The sequence below is a fragment of the Colletes gigas genome, unplaced genomic scaffold (assembly GCF_013123115.1).
Source record: "Colletes gigas isolate AHSC1104 unplaced genomic scaffold, ASM1312311v1 Colletes_gigas_Sc00003, whole genome shotgun sequence".
Classification (NCBI taxonomy): Eukaryota; Metazoa; Arthropoda; class Insecta; order Hymenoptera; family Colletidae; genus Colletes; species Colletes gigas.
The window spans coordinates 9,209,468-9,229,443 of record NW_025106632.1 but is presented as its reverse complement, the minus strand read 5'-3'; the positions used below and the strand labels follow the sequence as shown (position 1 = coordinate 9,229,443).

At 37.0% G+C, this 19,976-nt stretch overlaps 4 protein-coding genes across 7 annotated transcripts in view; 1 reads left to right on the top strand and 3 right to left on the bottom strand.

Annotated features, from left to right (window-relative positions):
* The window catches only part of LOC122404492 (catenin delta-2), a 37,270-nt gene extending 32,108 nt beyond the window's left edge, over positions 1-5,162 (bottom strand). For all 4 annotated transcript variants that reach the window (XM_043408477.1, XM_043408475.1, XM_043408476.1 and 1 more), the window contains exon 1: positions 4,984-5,162. The gene's annotated coding sequence lies outside the window, so the exon portion shown is untranslated. The remainder of the gene's footprint in view (positions 1-4,983) is intronic.
* Positions 5,163-6,646: 1,484 nt separating this feature from the next.
* LOC122404684 (replication factor C subunit 4) lies at positions 6,647-15,964 on the bottom strand. Its single transcript, XM_043408868.1, has 7 exons — positions 15,190-15,964; positions 8,351-8,485; positions 7,989-8,264; positions 7,192-7,585; positions 7,000-7,113; positions 6,837-6,920; positions 6,647-6,767 (listed from the first exon to the last, which is right to left on the bottom strand). The coding sequence occupies exons 2-7, from the start codon at positions 8,461-8,463 to the stop codon at positions 6,675-6,677; spliced, it is 1,074 nt and encodes a 357-aa protein (XP_043264803.1). The 5' UTR covers positions 8,464-8,485; positions 15,190-15,964; the 3' UTR covers positions 6,647-6,674.
* Positions 8,880-11,841, top strand: LOC122404683 (tyrosine-protein kinase transmembrane receptor Ror2). The gene is made up of 6 exons (XM_043408867.1): positions 8,880-9,380; positions 9,456-9,646; positions 9,715-9,976; positions 10,053-10,295; positions 10,372-10,559; positions 10,720-11,841. Exons 1-6 carry the CDS (start codon positions 9,320-9,322, stop codon positions 11,719-11,721), a joined length of 1,947 nt encoding a protein of 648 aa, XP_043264802.1. The 5' UTR covers positions 8,880-9,319; the 3' UTR covers positions 11,722-11,841.
* A 558-nt stretch (positions 15,965-16,522) lies between the features above and the next one.
* Positions 16,523-19,945, bottom strand: LOC122404919 (RUN domain-containing protein 1). The gene is made up of 9 exons (XM_043409301.1): positions 19,416-19,945; positions 19,177-19,270; positions 18,935-19,102; positions 18,114-18,294; positions 17,955-18,049; positions 17,121-17,879; positions 16,950-17,047; positions 16,786-16,880; positions 16,523-16,698 (listed from the first exon to the last, which is right to left on the bottom strand). The coding sequence occupies exons 1-9, from the start codon at positions 19,568-19,570 to the stop codon at positions 16,592-16,594; spliced, it is 1,752 nt and encodes a 583-aa protein (XP_043265236.1). The 5' UTR covers positions 19,571-19,945; the 3' UTR covers positions 16,523-16,591.
* Positions 19,946-19,976: the final 31 nt, after the last annotated feature.

The following is a 19,976-nucleotide window of genomic DNA, read 5'->3' as shown; positions in this document are numbered from 1 at the left end:
ACCAGGTGTGACGAGCTTCTTTGCTGAGTGCCCCACGAGAGTCCCACTACCATCGAACCGTTTCTCCCACCATCAGGTTCCATACTAGTCAGTTGCCCGTCGGGCCTACGTCCCAACTCTGACGAGTACGCGTAGTGGGGGCAGTTTTACGCTTGCGCGGAACAGCAGAGTAGGGGAAGGGGCCATACCGACTCGCGAGCCGTCAGTTCGTCACCCTTGCGTTTTATTTGCGATTGTTCTTTCATTATTATTCCATAAATCCTTCTATTTCCCAGTTATATTTTGTAATAGTAAGTAAAGGATATTTAGAAAAAAGAATAAACGCATTTTACACGCGTTTAGTGGATTTTACAGTTACGTATAAGCCGCTGTTCTTAGAAACATTGTAAGTTTCCGTCGAAACCAATGAGATTGATAACCGTGCCAGGTATCTGTCGGTTATCAATCGCGAGAGCTGGATCTATTACTCACGGTCTAATCGAGCCCCAACTATTCTCGTTAAGCAATCCTCGAGCGGCGGGTAGATAAGATACGTACGGCTTATCGATTTCTCCAAGAAATTGTTAATATGTACGATCGAACACGGCGACGAAACGTTTCCGCGAGAGATAAAAAACGATAACCGCGGAAACTTCGCGGCTCTTGTAACCGACAACTTTATCTCTAGGTCGAGCGTGAACGTTTCGTTATGAATCGCACGTAGATCGTGTTATAATCTTTTGGTCTCGTTTGGGAGGAGGAAATTACGAATATTATGCGACAAAAATAAAACAAGATAGTAAATAACATTTCCAATTGCGTTAAATAAGCTTTTTATTTCCGAGTTCGCGCGAAATACTCGAAGAAGATGCATTTTTTTCGGGATACGCCGCTCGCTTCGTTATCGCGCTGTAAGGCCAGTTTTCTATACAATGGTTCCTCGCTTCAAAGAGAAAAATCGGATCCGCCAGCTGCCTTGAATGGAGGGTCGGAAACGAATTCTATTTCAAAGCGAGGCTCAGCCACGCGTGAACCATCCGACGAAGAGATTGCACGAGAAACACCAAAAGTGAACGCAACAACGAGTGCATCTCGTATTACATGCACTCGGTGACCAAACTTCGAATCGATACTGCACGCGTGACTATCTTCCAACCACCGACGAAATATTAATATTTCTACATTTTGGGGATTTTGCTGGCGATGAACAGTCTACACCGAGTGTACTTATACTTTAAACATAAATATTGATGATATTAAGGAGCATAATAGATAGGAACCGCGCATCGATACAATTACCAGTCTACCCCATACAGCGAGCGTCACCGAAGAAGCTGAACAATGCTGCGACTGAACTTGGGTCGTGATCGAATAGACCCTATGGCGACCACAATAGGATCGAGCACTTGAACATAGACCTTGGGGCTCTTCTATCGTGGCGTGTTTTCCTTTTAGATAGGTCGGACTCCTCGGTACGGTCGCGTCAGTGACCAAACTATCCTTCCTCGCTGAAAGGCCTAATGAGACGTTATCGGTCGAACGCGATAAGTCATCGATTTTGTAGCTGACGTTCGATCGAGGCCAGGACACGTGACACCGACGTCATTTCCGTGGTGTACAATCACAGCCCGTCACCGGTTTCGGTCACTCTGAATACGGTACGAGCCGACCAGGATCTACCGTGAGGCGCGCGAGTATACGCCGCTCGATTCAAAGCATTGTTGAACCGCGACCGTTCGATTACGAATTAAATGGACTTTATCCCGTGAAACGATCGCCGGATACTTTTCACTTTTTTTTTTTACCCTCCGTTGTTATTTCCCGGTGCTCGTATACAGCGCCAAACTCGTACTCTACCGATCAGCGTTACCGAGACCCCTTTCCTTTCGATTCAGTTTATATGCAGCTATTTGTACTATTTAACGCTAGATCTACGGGCGTTGATTGCACATAAAATGCGGTTTTTCTTTTAAATACATCGATGAAATGCAACATACAGTCATGGACAAAATTAAGTGGACAGTACATAAATTCTGAATAATCTCTATTTTCATTTATTATGTTATAAATTTATTTGAGATGTTTATACACAACAAAAGAATATATTTAGTATGTAAAAGTATAAATATGATGTTTCTGTTAATATTTATACGTATTGCTGTCTAGACTCATTTTTTCGGCCTTTTTTGTGATTTTTTTTTAATGATAGATAGGCTGTTTTGTACTGAGATTTTGCAGATATATTTATTTATCTTATAAATATATACAGTATTTTTTTCATCAAAAAATATTGAAAATTGTGGGAGTTATAACTTCTAGTTTTAAAAAATGCATTTAAATTGCTTTCTATGGTATTTCAAGACCTAGCAGACCGATTGACTCTAAATTTGGAGAGAATATTCAGCCGACACGCCTTTTTCGCTGGAACTAGAGATTTTAAAAAATATTGAGTTTTACTATTTTGTTTAATATACTAAAGACAAAGGAAAGGTTAAAAAATAAAAATTTGAAACTTGAAGTGGACACAGACATTCTGTGTTGGGACGGAAAAAATGTAAACAAACGTTCGACTCTCGCATTGCGCGGTGTCACTCGTCCTCGGTAGACATTGAATTTTTGTTTCAGAGTACGAAAATGGACTAAGTTATCGTAAAATGACTGAAAAATACAAAGTTTCTAAGAGCACAGTGCATCAAATTTATTACAAGTATTTAAAGTATGATACTGTTGAAAATTTAATCGAAAACGTAGTACAAATTCATACGATGATATACAAATTGTAAGAGAAACTCAACGTAATCCATTTGTTGATCATTAAACCTGTCCACTTAATTTTGTCCACGACTGTAAATTACTAACGAACGATATTTGTGAGTTCTGTACGTTCGGATTGACGAGTTTGGTAAATCTGATGTTAAATACAGTGATGCCTTGGAAATTGCTCCTCGCCAATTCTTGGAACTGGCTTCCCGTTTGTCTCAACGGTCAAGTATGTTTATGTTCTTAAATCCACTGTGAGATATCGATGTACCGTGTTGTGCACGTCCCGAAAAAAATCGAGGTCCTTTTGTATTTATAATTGCCTGGACTCGTATTATACGAGACGGACTGCTAAGATGAGAGATTGCCATGGAAATATCTCTTTCTCTGATTTGTCGCTGCGCTGTCGAGTTTCAGTTTGGAAATAGTCCTTGTCGCGTGATTTGTTAGGAAAATAGAGACTGTCGTGTCGCGGCATCGATAGCCGCACGATTCCAAGTAAGCAAAGTTTGCGGTTTGCGGACGTCGACGGTAGCTGAAAGATTATCCTCTTTTGCCCACCGTGATCAACGAATCCAAGAGCAATAAGACCGACTAGAGTAATGATCTACGCAGTCAATCCGAAAGCCACCATTTTCGATCGCGAAAGAATAAAATTAAATTACTCGCGATTCCTTGTACCGAAGAGGTTAATTTCCGGGACGACCTAATATTTTCTATTTTCCCTCGCGTAACAGCCACGTCTGTTATTTATTAACTTTATCTACGTCGAAAAGTAACCCCCGCTAGTCCAGAATGGCACAAGATCCTCTTATCGGCGAGCAAGACGCGTCCCGAGTAAGTGCAACATCGTAGGAAGAAACAACAAGCTCGATGCATTTCCCCTTTATGACCTCTCGTTACGAGTTTTCTTACTGCTGCAGTTCCAACTCGTATACGTTATTATTAATTATTACGCGTTCTCGTATGTTGCAGCCACTTTCGTAACGAGTACGCGTTCCTTTTTGTGAAGCAACTGCCCCGAGTTACGGCCAATTTAGGGCCCGTTAGCGAGATACGACCGAGTCGCGTTCGAAATCCTACTACGTAGGCGTACAGAGGTCGCGCGGGTGCCACGAATATCGTGCACGATTCGAAATAAAAACAACGCTTCCGATTGATAGAGAAATGTCATTGCACGAGTACAAGTGCGACCCACACCGATAGCGACAATTGTTGTCAAGATTTTTTTTTTAAAGCTAAACCGATACGCTAAACCAACAACCGACAGTCATTTCCCATCGATCACCTGTTAATAGATAAAATTCTTCATCGATATCCGCATCGATCGTTTGCAGTTGTAATGCCAACCGGCGATGTTCGTTCGTCGATGACTTCATGGTGATGTAACGAGTAATCAAGACAATACCGTTCTTTAATTTCTTATCTATTTTATGTCTTCTACGTCTTAACGCGTTAAATATACTTTGTCGGTCCTTCGGAATTCGAACTCTATAATTTTGATCGCACTGGTCGATGCAGTTTTCTAGCCTCTACAAAAGACTGTTAAAGTACTTGTGTATTAAATCTAATAGCTCAAGAGTTATAACACTTTACCGTGTATTAAATTATTTCAGTGTATCTTTGTTCGTTCTCGTTCAGATATGCATTACAGTGTTTGTAAACACGAGTCTACGTTCAATATCGATCGGTGTAAGCCCAACTTTGTCTTTGATAACTCTGTGCATCGTTATGGTATTTACGAGTGGTAAAGAGTAGACGTTAGGCGTAAAGCATAAGTAATAATTTCCTCTTAAGTAAGATCGACTCGAACGACTATTAAAACTTCGATATCAAAGTCACGCTGGAATTAGAAAATACTAGGATCGACGAGTGACTAACAAAGAGCTTATCGAAACGATAAAAAAGAAACGAACATCTCGAGCATCGAGGTTGACTCGAGAATGCGATCTATCAATATCACTCTGTTTACCGCGACCCGGTAGTTTTCCACAAATCGCACGCTCCGGGCGTACGGGCATGCCGGTTCGTAGAATTCATATCTTTGAAAGAGACGGTATTTACTCTTCTCGATACTATCACGAGTACTACGTACTACTATACGAGCCACGTTTACAGGTTATAAGTCTAGTACCGTTAAGCACACCGTGGTGCCAGTGACAGTTCGCATCGCATCGCGGAGTCGATAGGACAGAGTTTGTAGTTCGGTCCCCGTCGACTCGTCGCCACATTCAAATTGCTTACCTTTTCTACGATATTTCCCACGCCGGGAGTCGCCCGTCACATTCCAAGAAGTGTTGACGCACGACGCAGTAGCCGGCGATGAATCCGCGAATCCGTTTCTCTAGCTGGCCGAGGTACGCGTCCCATATAACATCCACCCTTGCCACCGTAAACACGCGTCTCTTTTCTTCAGGGTCGGTTCAATCACAGAAGCTACCTCGACGCGATTCTCGCCCGAGAGACACACGGTGATGAGTTACGTGGACAGATCGGTCCGAGTCGCACTGTCAACCGCGCCGTTATCATCGAGCCTCCAACGCGAATAGAAGGAACGAGAGAGCCACTGGGAATCTCTTCGGGACGTATCCTTTGTCGCCAGTACAGCAGTTTCCTCGCGTACGAATGGGAACCGAGTCAGTGACGCGGTCGAAAAATCGGTCGGTGTTGCGGCGTGCGTAGCCGGGTGGCGATAAAGTCCTCCGTGGCAGCGGACACCGCTGCGAATCGAGCCGAGCACTTCTCGCCGGATAAACGCACAGTCAGCGGGCGCGTTCGCACGGACACCGAGTGTCTCATACGTCGGGGAATCCGGCGTGCGATAATACGTTCGATCGTAGCCGCTGATAGTCGTCGAATCCTCCCGCATCAAGATCTCCTCTCAAGATTCCGAACATCTCCCGCACGCATACACGCGCGCGCTCTCTTTCTATCCGCTTCTGTTCGGCCAGAACGTATCCGCGACTATGCTTCACCGGAGATGCGACGATGCGCTCTGTTCCAGCGGTTTACCAGTCCTGAATTAACTCGCGCGAGTATCACTGACCGTCTCAATGGCCCTGCGATCGAGACGTCCTGGCATCCTGCTACGGGCGTCGTTTCCATCCACCGTCTCCTCGAGGCCGGTCGACGGTTACTCCCCTTGATCCGAGCAACGTCCCCGTGACAAGGCCGACCGAGATACGCACGCACGATACGTGGCCTCCGCGAGAAACGAAAGAACACGGACCGCACTTTTTTTTCCTGCTCCCGTGATTGTTAGGCCCGTTCACGGAACAGTCTCCACCGACGACGATACAGCCGTCCGAGCAAGATCCCGTCGGCTATCTGTCGTTCGCGGAACACGATTTCGAGCATGCACGTGCGGCAGAGTACGCAGAAACCGCAACTTTTTTACGGACACATCCCCGTACTTGTCTCCTCCTCGCCAACGCCTACACGATACACATTGCACGCAGCAACGACGCCCCTACACGCCGATGGCAGCGGTTCTCAAACCGCGGCGTCAACGTCCGCCGGCAGAGAGCGCCGCGAACCTGTCGTTCGCCGAGATCTTGAAAATCGGCTCTTGCCTAGGGTGTTTCGATCCATTAGATTTTACCGTTGTTGCGAAATTTCTTTACGATTGGATTCGTCCTTTGCTTCCGAGGCCCGCGTTCGACAAGAAATCGTTCGTCGAAGAACGATATTGACATTTTTCAATATTTATATAAAACTGCGAGATAAAAAAAAATTCCTAAACTGTGAAATCGCGGGCACTAGGGGAACTAAACGCGTACAGGGACCCTGAGATTCGTCACATTGTTGCACATTCATTGAAATGGAAACGATTCTAACAAAGTTCATAGGAAAATAATAAATATTTATTCGTATAAAAAACAGTCTAAAAAAAAAATAACAAAATACACTGTCGTATGCTTAGATACTATAAAAGCTTACACTAATTCGTAAGCTTTCATTATGCCGCAACAAAGACATATAAGTTGTATATATTCGCTTCCACCATCTAACAATCTATAGTTACATTCCTAAATACGGAAACGAGAAAATGAATAATAAATACTATTTGTATCATGAAAATAATTAGAAACCCTTACCCCAAGTTTCTCTGCGATCAAAGCTTTTTGTTTGTCCGATAATTCGTTGGAATATATAATTCTTTCGCTGAGCTGTTCGATAACCTTTAGGCGGAAAAAATAACAATTTTATACTCTATCTTGACATCTCGACTACGGTTCTGAACAAATGTAGAGATCTTACTTGAGACGTAGCGTACGCTTCCAACATAAATTCGTCGACAAATGCTTCAGCCTTGCTATAGTCTTTTGTTTTGCACACTTCCATCAACTTGTCCAACCATTTATCAGGAACAACCTATGTTACATATTCACTGAATTATAATCAACTAACCAATATTGATATAAATTGCTTAAAAATTATATTATAAGTTACCCCTATTATTTCAACGACATCATCCACCGTAATTTCGATGCTTTGACCCTTTAATCTTGTAATAGACTGTAAACACGTTATGGCGCGTCTCAAATCTCCACCCGAGACATCAACAATTTTTAATAAAACAGACTTTTCTGCTTTCAAGTCCTCCAGTTTGCATATATACTCTAATCTTTTTATGATTTTATCTTCTCCCAGAGGCTTGAATCTGAATTTTGTACAACGTGAAGTCAGTGGTTCTATAATTCTAGATACATAGTTGCAAATTAAACAAAAGCGAGTACTATGAGATTCCTTTTCCATGGTACGACGAAGAGCTGATTGCGCGGCGTTGGTCATACTATCCGCTTCGTCGAGAATAATAATTTTGAAAGGCGGACAACGTTTCCCGCTGGAAAATTGAATCTATGTAATAAATGTTCCCTGAATTATATTTGCAATTATTATATACTACATGTCTCAGATTGTGCCGTTATCATAGTAATTACAGGAATGGTACGCAAGATTGTCAGAGAATAATATTTATTTTATTTGTCTGCTTATACTTCAGGACCAAAAGTTTAAAACTTCACTATACTTTTGGGACAACCTGTCGAAAGCATTTTGCTTTCTAGTTGGCAATAAGAGTTGCTAAAATCTTTGTTATAACTCCTGACAACAACCATATTCTCTGAACAATCTTTGCATACGACTCCAATGTAATTCTCAAACCTTTTACTACGCATCATTGATTTTCCACAAAATAATAACAATATTTCGGTACATTTATAAATGAAATATAGAAGTAAACATACTCGTCTCTCGAGCCACCTGCTGTAAGTTGAGCAAATGATTTAATCTTATCCCTCACAACTTGGATACCTCTTTCATCCGAGGCATTTAATTCCAATATTCTCTGTTTGTAAAGACTACCAAACAATTGTCTGGCCGCTGCTAATATTGTACTTGTTTTACCAGTTCCCGGAGGACCGTAAAATAACAAATTTGGAAAATCATTGCCCTTTAAACATTGCCTCAATACCTCGACTACTTCTCCTTGTTCGACTACATCTTCCACGGTTCTCGGGCGGCTATAAAAACACGAAAATTTTGAAACTGGTAGAAAGAAAGTTCAGAAATTTCACCGATGAAGGTTATACCACGCGGTAATGCTCACTATTTTTCTACCCATGGCGGTGCTGGGGCGCTACGTTCTTCCTTTGTACGTGATGTCGAAGGTTTTTTAGATTCTCCAGGTCCCAATTTTCCCGTTTTCAAAAACGCCTGCATGCTTCTCTTATCCCAAACTTTTCTTAACGGAAAAATAATTTCATATAATAAACCAATGTTTATTCCCGCGCAATTTCCTTCCAACTCCAATCACACCAACGTTTCGAGACAAATTTTCCGAAAGAAACTACGTATTTTCATTCGACAAATTTGTATTCGAAATTCATGATTGTTTTCAGTTACGATCGTAATTGATTGCAATTATTAGCAGTTTCATTAATTTTATCCACAATTATGAACTATTTTATACGAATTCGTTCAATGAATTCATTTACGCGTTAATGGACATGTATGAAAAGGTCGATTATCGAATGTATGTAACGTTCTAGTTCCAAATTTCCGTTAGATTAGCAGCTACTTACATTCGTTATAAAACGAACAAATTTACCGTTTGTTCGTCGTATCGGTATTGTAAATAAAAGGGAATACTCGGCTGTACGATGGTTTATAGCATGTATAAGAGAGAAAACGTGAAGTTTTCTTAGGATAGTTAAACAATACTGAATGAATAACGAATTATGTGTTTCATGCTGTAGTTCGGTTCATTGACATTATTTTTGTTGAATTATCGTACTACCCCCATTGAAAACAGTTTGAAAAATTACAATCGATAATTATAATATTCATTCGGTGGTTATTGAATAGGACAAAAAACGCGTAAAAGTTCGCGTAGCGTGTAGAATGGATCATCGTAATCGATTGAGCATTAAAAAATATTTAAATTGTACCATGGATTCGATACAATTCAATGTAAATTAAACGACACCGGCATCCGCGTATTTTTCGTACAGTGAATCTTCTTTTAAACATGTGATATTTTTGTTCTCGACACTCTTTCGAACAATACATTTAAATAATGGTGTTCTGGATTGTTACTCTGGTAGCAATCATTTTGCATTTCAGTTCTGTGCACACCAGTACGTATTTCATAAGAAGTAAAATAGGATTGTCAAGAATGTAAAACTTTTACTTTGTATTTCTTTTCTTTATAGAACCAGAATCTCAGGGTTATTGTGCACCATATAGTGGAAAGATTTGCAAGAAGTATTTAGCCGGCATCGGAAAAGTATGGTTCAATGATTCTAACAATAATCCCGGAGGATTGTTGAACGAACAGATTACAACCAATTTGTGGGAAGAATTGATACAAAAACTTTATGAGCCATGTCGTTCGGCGGCAGAGGTAATATTAATGTAATAAAACAAAGCATGTATCTGAACTGATATCTGAACAATATTTTATCATTTTAGAAAATGCTGTGTATGTATGCTTTTCCACAATGTCATAACTCGATTGGCCTGCCATTATGTTACGAAGATTGTATGGCAGTAAGGCATCAATTCTGTTTTAATGACTGGGCGATGATAGAGGATAACAAGCAGAGGGAGATTTATATCAGATCACGGGGACATTTTACATTGCCAGAATGCGAATTGTTACCAAAAGTAGTGGCAGGAAAAATGATCTGTTCCCACATTCATTTAACCGATATGAACCAAGACCATGTTACATGTAAAGCAGACATAAAATTAGTTTATCCATGATTCGTATATGTGTTTTCTAACTCCTTAATCGCGCATTATTTCAGACGACTGTGTTAAAGGAAATGGTAGATTTTATTTGGGTAAAGTAAATAAAACAAAGTTTGGCTTAGATTGCCAATCATGGAATGCACAAATGCCACACAATCATGACAGACCGCCGGACGTCTTCCCTCAAATTCGTAATGGAAAAAACTATTGTAGAAATGCGGGTGGAGACGAACCAATGCCATGGTGTTTCACCATGGATCCTCAAATACGATGGCAACATTGTGATATTCCTATATGCGGTACATAATTAATACTTTATAGAACGTCGATTAAATCGATTGTACTTGTTCTGATTTTCTATTGTTTCCAACTCAGATAACGTAACGAGTAAGGTACTGGAGATCGATCCAAAAGATTTAACTATGGATACATTGTTTACTCCAATGTTCATATTGATTCTATCTTCATTGGGGTTTTTAATTATAACTGGAACCGTATTATCAATTATTTTAAGTCATAGACTGCACAAACGACATCAAGGATATAACCCAACAAATAACCAGGTATATTATGAACAATTAGTTTTTGCAAATTATAATGTATGAAATCTTGTATGTAAGATGAAACTTGCCCAGAAAAATAATACTGAGTCTGGTCTTTGTACTATTATTATGACAAGAATGGTAATGATATACACGTTATACATTTATGTATAATTTTTAGTATGTCACTATTGATTTGGACAAACTGCCAAGCAACAATGCATACCACAAGACAAGCGCGCAGCTTAATCCGAAATTGGAGAAACTTGAATTTCCAAGAAACAACGTTATATACGAGCGAGATTTAGGACAAGGTGCTTTCGGTAGAGTGTTTCAAGCGAAAGCGCCTGGTCTTGTTCCAGGCGAAGAGTTTACAAACGTTGCCGTTAAAATGCTCAAAGACGAAGCATCAGAGGATCTGCTGAAGGATTTCGAGCGCGAAGCGTGTCTACTTGCCGAATTTGATCATCCGAACATCGTCAAACTATTAGGCGTATGCGCATTGGGTCGACCAATGTGTCTTCTGTTCGAGTATATGGGCCGCGGTGACTTGAACGAATTTCTACGATCTTGTTCACCGGGTAATTACATCATTCGAAGCTTAGAAAGGGACGAACACTTCACTGACTCGCGTTTATCGCACATGGATTTAATCAATATCGCGTTACAAGTAGCATCCGGAATGGTGTACTTGTCGGATCGTAAATTCGTCCATCGGGACCTCGCGACGAGAAACTGTTTGATAAATGACCAAATGATTGTGAAAATAGCGGACTTTGGATTGTCGCAGAAGATCTATTTGCAAGATTATTACAAAGGTGACGAACAAGACGCTATTCCAGTTAGATGGATGCCTCTGGAGAGCATACTGTACAATAAGTACACCGTCGAATCCGACGTATGGGCATTTGCGGTGTGCTTATGGGAGATATTTAGCTTCGCGCTACAGCCTTATTACGGAATGACCCACGAGGAAGTTGTAAAATACATTAAAGAAGGCAATGTTCTTCAATGTCCCGAAAACACGCCGCAAGCGATATATGATCTGATGAAACTCTGTTGGAACAGGAGACCATCGGACAGGCCTGCTTTCAGAACAATTTACAATACTCTTGACACCATAAAGCATAATTTGGAGGCAGAAAATAAGTCGGACAGTGTACCGTTGCGTATCCACGTTTGAGTCTGATGACAATTTGCACTAGAAAGGAACTCGATTATTCGTACGATTAAGGAATAAGTGATATTTACGCGGAGATAAAGGTAAGTGAATGATAAATTGTACCTACGTGTTGCGCGTAATTGCCTTTGTTATGTTTATTACGTAGCTTTATTGAAAGAACTGATCCAAGTATTTATGAAAAACGTTTTGATATTGGCAAGTATTATGTTCACATCAATGAACACATCACATAAAACAAAATAAATAATTTTTCTTATAATTCCAAAGGGAACACATAAATAAATATATATATTTATTTATTTATCTTCATTCTTTTACTTGGTTTACATGTGATTGCTTGTAAATATGTATATTACATTAAGTCTATAACCTTTTTTTATGTATAAAATTATTGAAAATTCTCTCTTAAATTGTTTATAGATCATGTTCTTAAATACAAAATTATTAAATTCGAGTTATTTTTGGAATGGTTATCAGTGTATTCTTTTATATTTAAAAATTTCATTTTATCAACGAGTCGTATTCGTCGATAATCTATTTGGTTTATATTGAAATTGAATAATTAAAGATTGGGACATAATATAATCACATTTTTGGAGAGCACAGATATGTGATCAACATATAGGTATGAAAAACAACTTTTTACACACACGTGAACTTGTATATGGCATTTATATTTTATCTATTGTGATTTCGCGCATTCCGTCAACGAATTTTGTAACAATATAACATATTACTAATTGCCAGTAAAAATGCTAAGTATAAAACATAATGATACAAAAATTTCAGTGGTAATGATATAGTACCCATAGAATGTTTATTGTATGAGTAATAAGACTACAGAACTCAATGTGCAAAGCAAATGATAGATGAATTTGTGTGTAGTTAATATTAATAAACTATTAATTTGTTTATACCGATAAGTGAATAAAAACAGAAGACAGCTTTGCTATTACACTTTCATAAAGTATTCTCATCATATTTTTTAATACAATGTCCTTTTAGCAAATTCTGTGTATATAATATTTATTTGTTTGAAATTTATGTAAAATTTTATGTATATATCGTATGATTTTGAAAGACACTGTTAAAAATGTCAGCTTTAAAAGAAGTTGAATATTTATTTATAGAGAATTGTTTGGTTCTTTGCAATCAAGAACATGAGAATTTACACATATTCCACAAACTTTTTTACTCCTATCATTACATACAAACACAAAGACTGATACTGCATTTTTTTAAATTTGAAATAAGTTTATAATTCCTTTAATGAATTGTTCCACGAACACAAAAACTTTACTTGATCTTTTACTCCATTTGTATCATTTTTGTGTAAAACCAGAGCAATATTTAGTTGGGCTGTATACATATATCTATATATTTATATGTGTAAGTGTATGTATTGACAACTACATGCTGCATTTCCTTACTTCTTCAGAACAGGAATATATATTAAGCGACATATTCTATGTCACAGAAGGCAGACAAACTTTCCTATATATACATAAAGCAGCAAATAATAATGTTTCACTAAAGCCTAAGACAAATAATACTGAATTTATATAACTGCAAACAATTTGGCTATAAAAAAAAAAATGGGTTTATATTTAGTGACGTTATACGTAACTTGTCCTTAATTGTTAGATGTTAGATCGTTGCTGTACCAAAAACATAGCCTATTTAATGTACGAAGAATATCAATGAAAGCTATTATAACGAATGTTACAGTAAAAAAAAAAAAAAGAAACATTAAGTGAGTGTATAATGTGCAACTGTTATACATAAGGTTTGAAAGTAAATAATTATTGTGCTGTAAACAATATTTAAATGAATGTTTTAACTATACCATAGCATTGGTTGAAAATATTATTTGTTTAATAGGATATACGATATAATTACACGCATTTTCCTGCAAGATAGTTTTCAGAGATCTCGATAGAAATATTATCATGACCTAAGAGAAATTTAGTTTCAACTTTTTTAGTAATTATATTTGATTTTTACTCCAATTGTGTGATGTAAGTTAGTATATTTTTTTTTTAACGATACTAAAGTACTTGTTGCGTTTCTTTATTATCGCAATTGCATTCCAATAAATGTGTCGTTCATCAGTATTTTCATAACAACCCCTATGTGTTATAAACAGTGTATTCATTTATGAATGTTGTATCCTATTCTTAAGTACATAGATAAGTATAGCTAATGAATGTCATTTGATTTTTAAATGCAATTTAATGAGCGTGCATTGCAATAGACATATAGATGTCTTATGTTCCAGTATAATTCTTGGTTGAGCATTAACAAATACTATATACTCTACATGCAAAACGAATGTGAATGCAATATCCAAATGCTCTTCCATAAACTTTTTTATACGCGACTTTTATATTGTGAAAGAGGAGAAAGAACTTTACCAAGTTTGTGCTCTTACATCTGTGTACTTGTATCCTGTATAAGTAGTGTTGTACGTGATATATTACGATAATACGTATATAAAACGTATTGTCCATGACCAAGAAAGAAACTTCTGGTATTATATAATTCGTTGAGTTCAAATATGTTATTGACACTGTAGACTCTATTCTGAATTTTATGTACAACAAACTATAATCTAATCTGTAAGAACATTGAGATTCCTCGATACTCTATTTTCAATCCTAAATGAAATTGAACTAAAATTAAAAAGAAAAAAAAAAAATCGAAAAATACCCATGCTTAATTTTAAATGTTGTCCCTTATTTCACTATAAAGAACCACGTTTGAATAGAAATTAGCGAAAATTCCGTACCTTATTGCTACGAATATCGAGGAATTATCAATGAAATACTACAAACGTGTTGAAAAAGAAAACTGCCATGAAACTTTTACTAATGTACAACTTTTACAAGAAATAAACAACCAATTTCATGTATTCTGTCGTTCGTTTCTTCCTGCCACAAGGAATGGAATATCAGGACACATCACGCTATAGAACTAAATACGTTGCTTCATAAATATATTTTTGCATATCTTTTCTCAATAAACTAATGTCAAATTATTATGTATATAAAAAGCAGATATCTATATTATATAATACATTTGACTTTTCCTTAAAACTATCTTACATGTGATGTATCTTATACACGTGATACGATAGTTGGAAGTAACTGCGTGTATGTGTGTGTGTGTGTGTGTGTGTGTCTAATAAATTGTTAACTATTTGAAAACAATACATGTGTTCTATTAATATGTAGATTCTGGAACCTGTATGCTTTTCTTAAACAATATACCACTTAATGCTTATAAAATTAGGAACACATGTTATATCATTAAAAGGAATATTTATATAAGATTCATACTTGCAACTGTATACATAATGTAACACTGTATACAAGTTTATTCGATCTATTGCATAGTAAAACGAGAGTAAATATAATCTTTTTTAAACTCTTCTTTTGACAATTATGTTTAACTAAAGATCCAACTTACATATACTGTATAGAACTGGTACGTTTGCGAGGCTCGATTGGTTATGGTCTACAATCTCCGACCGACTGCTGTACGTATTTTCGGAGTATTATCGAGACCCTATACTCAGGCCAACGGGACGAGTCAGCAAACGTAAACAAACGTCCCTGAATGTGACTCGTGAATGTTCTTCGACAGCCAATGACTGCAGCCGCAGCATCGACCACGTGGATATCACACAAACACCTTATTTTGCTTCACCGACTCGTCTCGTTGACCCGAATATAAATTACAGAGATGGGTAATCAATGGTGGGGGTAGGTAGAGCAAGTGGAAAACCTTTCTTCTGCCTCTTTCGTCCTTCTCGCAAACTTACCAGTTATCTACAGTACGTATCAATATGCTCATATAAATGTTTAAATAAATGTACAAACCAATTATAGAGTTCTATAAAACACAACGAAGATAAAACGTTGACAATATATTACAACATTAATGTTTACACATGGCATACACTGGTATATGTCATTAGACTTGGCTACTTTTTCAATGATATGTTACCATGAAATTATCCGTTCACTAATTCTAACATACAAAATAATGCTAAGACTATAAATTAAAAAAATATACTCATTCTGACTATCGCATACTAGAATAAAAAATAAAAAATAAAAAAATTCCATTCTTTGGTTTAAATTGGTTTTCTAGTTAAAAGTAATATGATCTTCTTTACCGTTACTGTGAAAAAATTCGGTATTAAACTTCCATTAATTTTCATCACAGAGAAAATCGTTCTCATCGATTATATAAATTTGATTTAAATTTACGAGATTATCCTTTAAACGGTACAAATAAAACTTCTAGTATCGTTGATTTATTAGTTTATCGAGAACGTGCAATATCCGAAAATGTATTTTAAAATAACTAGGTACACAATATGTTTCAGTCCTTATATCAGGCAGCATTGCATTTATACCTGTGCCGTACGTTATATGTGTATACATATATGTATACATATATATACTATACATATATCGTAAGTCATCATAAAATCTCCGCACACAACGAATTATTTCCTTTCAGATTTTATAAAGCGACATTTTACGTTCCCAAAATAAAATAATTAAAAACCCAAACCCTGAGAATTTAGCTCCGAAATACTGATACTTTAAATTATTATAGCTAAGTTATTGCATCGTAACAATCTTTTACTAATGAGCACTCAGGGAATGAGAAAAGGAATGTTCGTTACGAAACAATATTTTAAAATAATAAGAAATGATACATTATTATAATGTCAACATAAAGTTAAAATATACTGTTTCTTATTTACGTGTTTTCGATATTTGGTACCTTGAGTACTTTGCTCGCTAAGTGTCTACCTACATGCCCGCTTAAGTGTGAACGTTGATTGGCTTTGCGATCAAAATGCATCTTTTATATTTTGGAATTGTCTTACTGCCAGGTCGACTGGTAAATCAAATTTGTAGTTGGTAAGACGATCGAGAGTGTGAAATGCATCTTGAAAACCTGTTTGTAATAACAATAAGCAAGTATTGCAATTGTAAAGCTTATATTTAAGATGACGATAATCTGCATACGAATATTTCAATATACCTGTTTTTACAACGTAACTCCATGATGTATAATGATTTTCGAGAAGATACTGACATTGTAAGATAAGTTTCAACCAAGCAACAAGCTTATTAGTGCTAGAATAAAACAGCAATGAGTCTTAAATTCTTGTTATTGCAAGAGAAACTAATAACGTGCTTACTCACTTCAGGGATGCACATATAAATGCTTTAAAATGGGAATCATAACTTCTTTTATATGGACTATGCGAGGCAATAATATTCCCAATAGTCGTTAATAAGCTCTGAAAATTAGAATACTTTGTTATGACGTGCATGCCGCCAAAGGGTATCATTACTAAAATATATTATCGGCACCTGTTTGGAGGATATAACTCTTCCACATGCAAGATCTAAATTAAAACTTTGGGATAATTTCTGTGCTGGACTAGAATTGTAACGATGGCCATTTTTAATTTCGTAATACTTCAGTATTAGCTCCCATGCATGCATTAAATTAGTAGTAGAAGAGTTTCTTTGGGGAAAACAACCCACAAACGGCACTACGCTATTAGAACGCACATCAGACATTAAACCATGTTGCATTAAATCACGTATGGAGGTTGCTAGGTGCTTCCTTACAGCAGATGTTACTCTAGCATTACAATGCGACGTGGAATCTGAATCCGAAGCATAATCATTGTCGTTATCATCATCGTCTTCTGGATGACGCTCACTGTCTGCGATAGTCTCTAGGACGTGCTCAACCGCAATATCTAATCTTGTTCTTAAATCGCGCCAATTATGTAGAGAATTTTTCTTAAAGTTTCTTCGCACCCGTTCACTACCGCATCCTAACTGAGACACTAGGAACATATGCAAAAGAGCCACGACCTTCTTAACGGTGTTAAGAGTTCTAGTTGTACTTTCCTCCTCTATTGGTTTCCTATTAAATGCTTTCTTAGCGTACGAAGTTGACGAAGCAGAACCACTAGTGTGGACGGGACACGCGCAAGTACACGCCAAAGTTTCTGTACTAACTTCCCCCTGAAGGTAATTTATAAAGCGCTCTAAATCTGCAATTTGCGTTTTTAATTGAGTCACTAGTTGTTCTTTCATTTTCAAAGGACTAACAATCTGTAAACAAAACTTATTAATCCTTCTCAATTTATCTATAAATATTGATTCGTTAATATACCCTAAGTAATTTACCTGACTTATAGCATAATCTACTTGCCATCTTAAATCATCAACTGGTAATTTACATAGGTCATCAACATTAAAATTTAACTTTTCTTTTAAATGATCTATAAAAGAAAATCACTGTAGGTGCTATGCAAGTACACAAGTACATATTTTAATATGACTTACTGATTATGATACTCTGCCGTTCTAATATCATGCTCTGTGGTAAATCCGCGTTACCAGTTTCATAAGCATATTTCTCTAGATCCTCTAACTGAGACTTTAACTGACATATCAATTCTTTCTGTTTTGTTCTTTGTAGCGCCATTTTAGATTCAACGTCAACATCGTTAATTACCCCGGATATCTGTTAAATTGTAAATGCTAAGCATTCAATTATCTATTTCACTTAATTATTGCATCACATACACAGTAAGGCACTTAAGAATAATTCGTTTCTTATTTTTAACGGTGTTGGTGTATCCGGCATTATTTAAAAATAATAAGAGGCATTGTCGCGGCCAAATTTGAGCCAACAAAATCTTATCACTATTTGAATACATAAAGAGCTTCTGAACTTATTCATAAATCGACATTTCTGTCAATGCTCCGAGGTTCAACAAAATTTAATATAAGCAAAGTTGGTGCATAAAACCTAACAGCGACTGAAAGTCTCTTCTCGAGCGTAAAGGAATATACTAAAATCAATGCATAGAAAGATATTTATTTCCCAGTACAACATAAATATTATTCCGATTCATAAACTAGTGATTTAAATAAAGATTATAAGAAAATAAAACATATATTACAGATTTGTATGTTTGTTGGTAGTATACAAGCAAAGCAAATAGTATAAACACAAGTTAAATACAGGGTGTTCGACCACCCCTGGGTGGCCGAACAGCCTATATATTGAAAACACAAAAAAAAAATATAAAACAGAAATAAATAATAAATATAATACCAAAAGATTAAACGAAGATACGAGGGATTTTCATATGGCTTACACTTTGCTTGCAGGACATTGGAGAAGTTGGAGTAATTGATCTACTATCAAATGATAAATCATTTGGAACATCAGGTATCCCTCTGAAAGCGAACTCTTCTAATTCTTTGAGCAATGTTTCTTTTTCATTCGTAGGTGCATCCACGATCTGACGTAAGCGAAACTGAACCTATAAATAATCTTGGTGTTTAAATCATATATTCTTGAAGACACAATGCACAAACTTTGAGAAATATTTAATACCTGAGCAAAATGAGTGGTTAATGCTATAAGGGATGAATTAAGCATCTCCTGTTCCTCCTCAAGCATTTTTAGCCTCTCCATGTCGTGTGACAAACTAGTACAATATATAAAGAATATTAAATAATACATTAAAGATCTTAAACTGTTTGTAAAACTATATTTCTTATAATTTGTTCACATACTTAATTACAATAGTAAGTAAACAATGTATTTACAGCTTGAATTGACAAGCTACTTACTTCTCCATGTTATCAACATATTTATATTCGTCGGCGAAATCATTGTCACCATCATTCGCTCCAACTGGCGCCCATCTTTCCCCGGATGGTCTGTCACTTTCATCCGAATTCTCAATATCCTCGTTCTCACAACCCTTATGTTCCTCAGTACTCATTTTCTTATCGTTTACGATCCGGATACTCTTCTAAAACCTTAACTCACATTTATTGATTCTCTTGTTCAGACTCTCGTTAGATACAGCCGAACGCCGTGACGCGTTTCGATCTCTTCATCTTTACGCGTCAAAAATTAGATTCCCGTCGCAAGACATCACAACGTTTGGTCTTCCACCTTTTTGTCACGTTTAATCCATTAATTAACTTCTGCGCACGTGTACGACTGTAAACGTCACTGGCCGTTGTCGATTATGTGCATTCTAAGGCGCATTCTCACGCCAAATACTTTCATCTATCGCAGATTTAGAATTGGCTCGTTTTTATCACGATAAAAATCCGTCTGTGATCGATTCAGGCTGTTAAGAACACTCGATAACTGTTCGTTACGCTGAATATTTTTTCTTC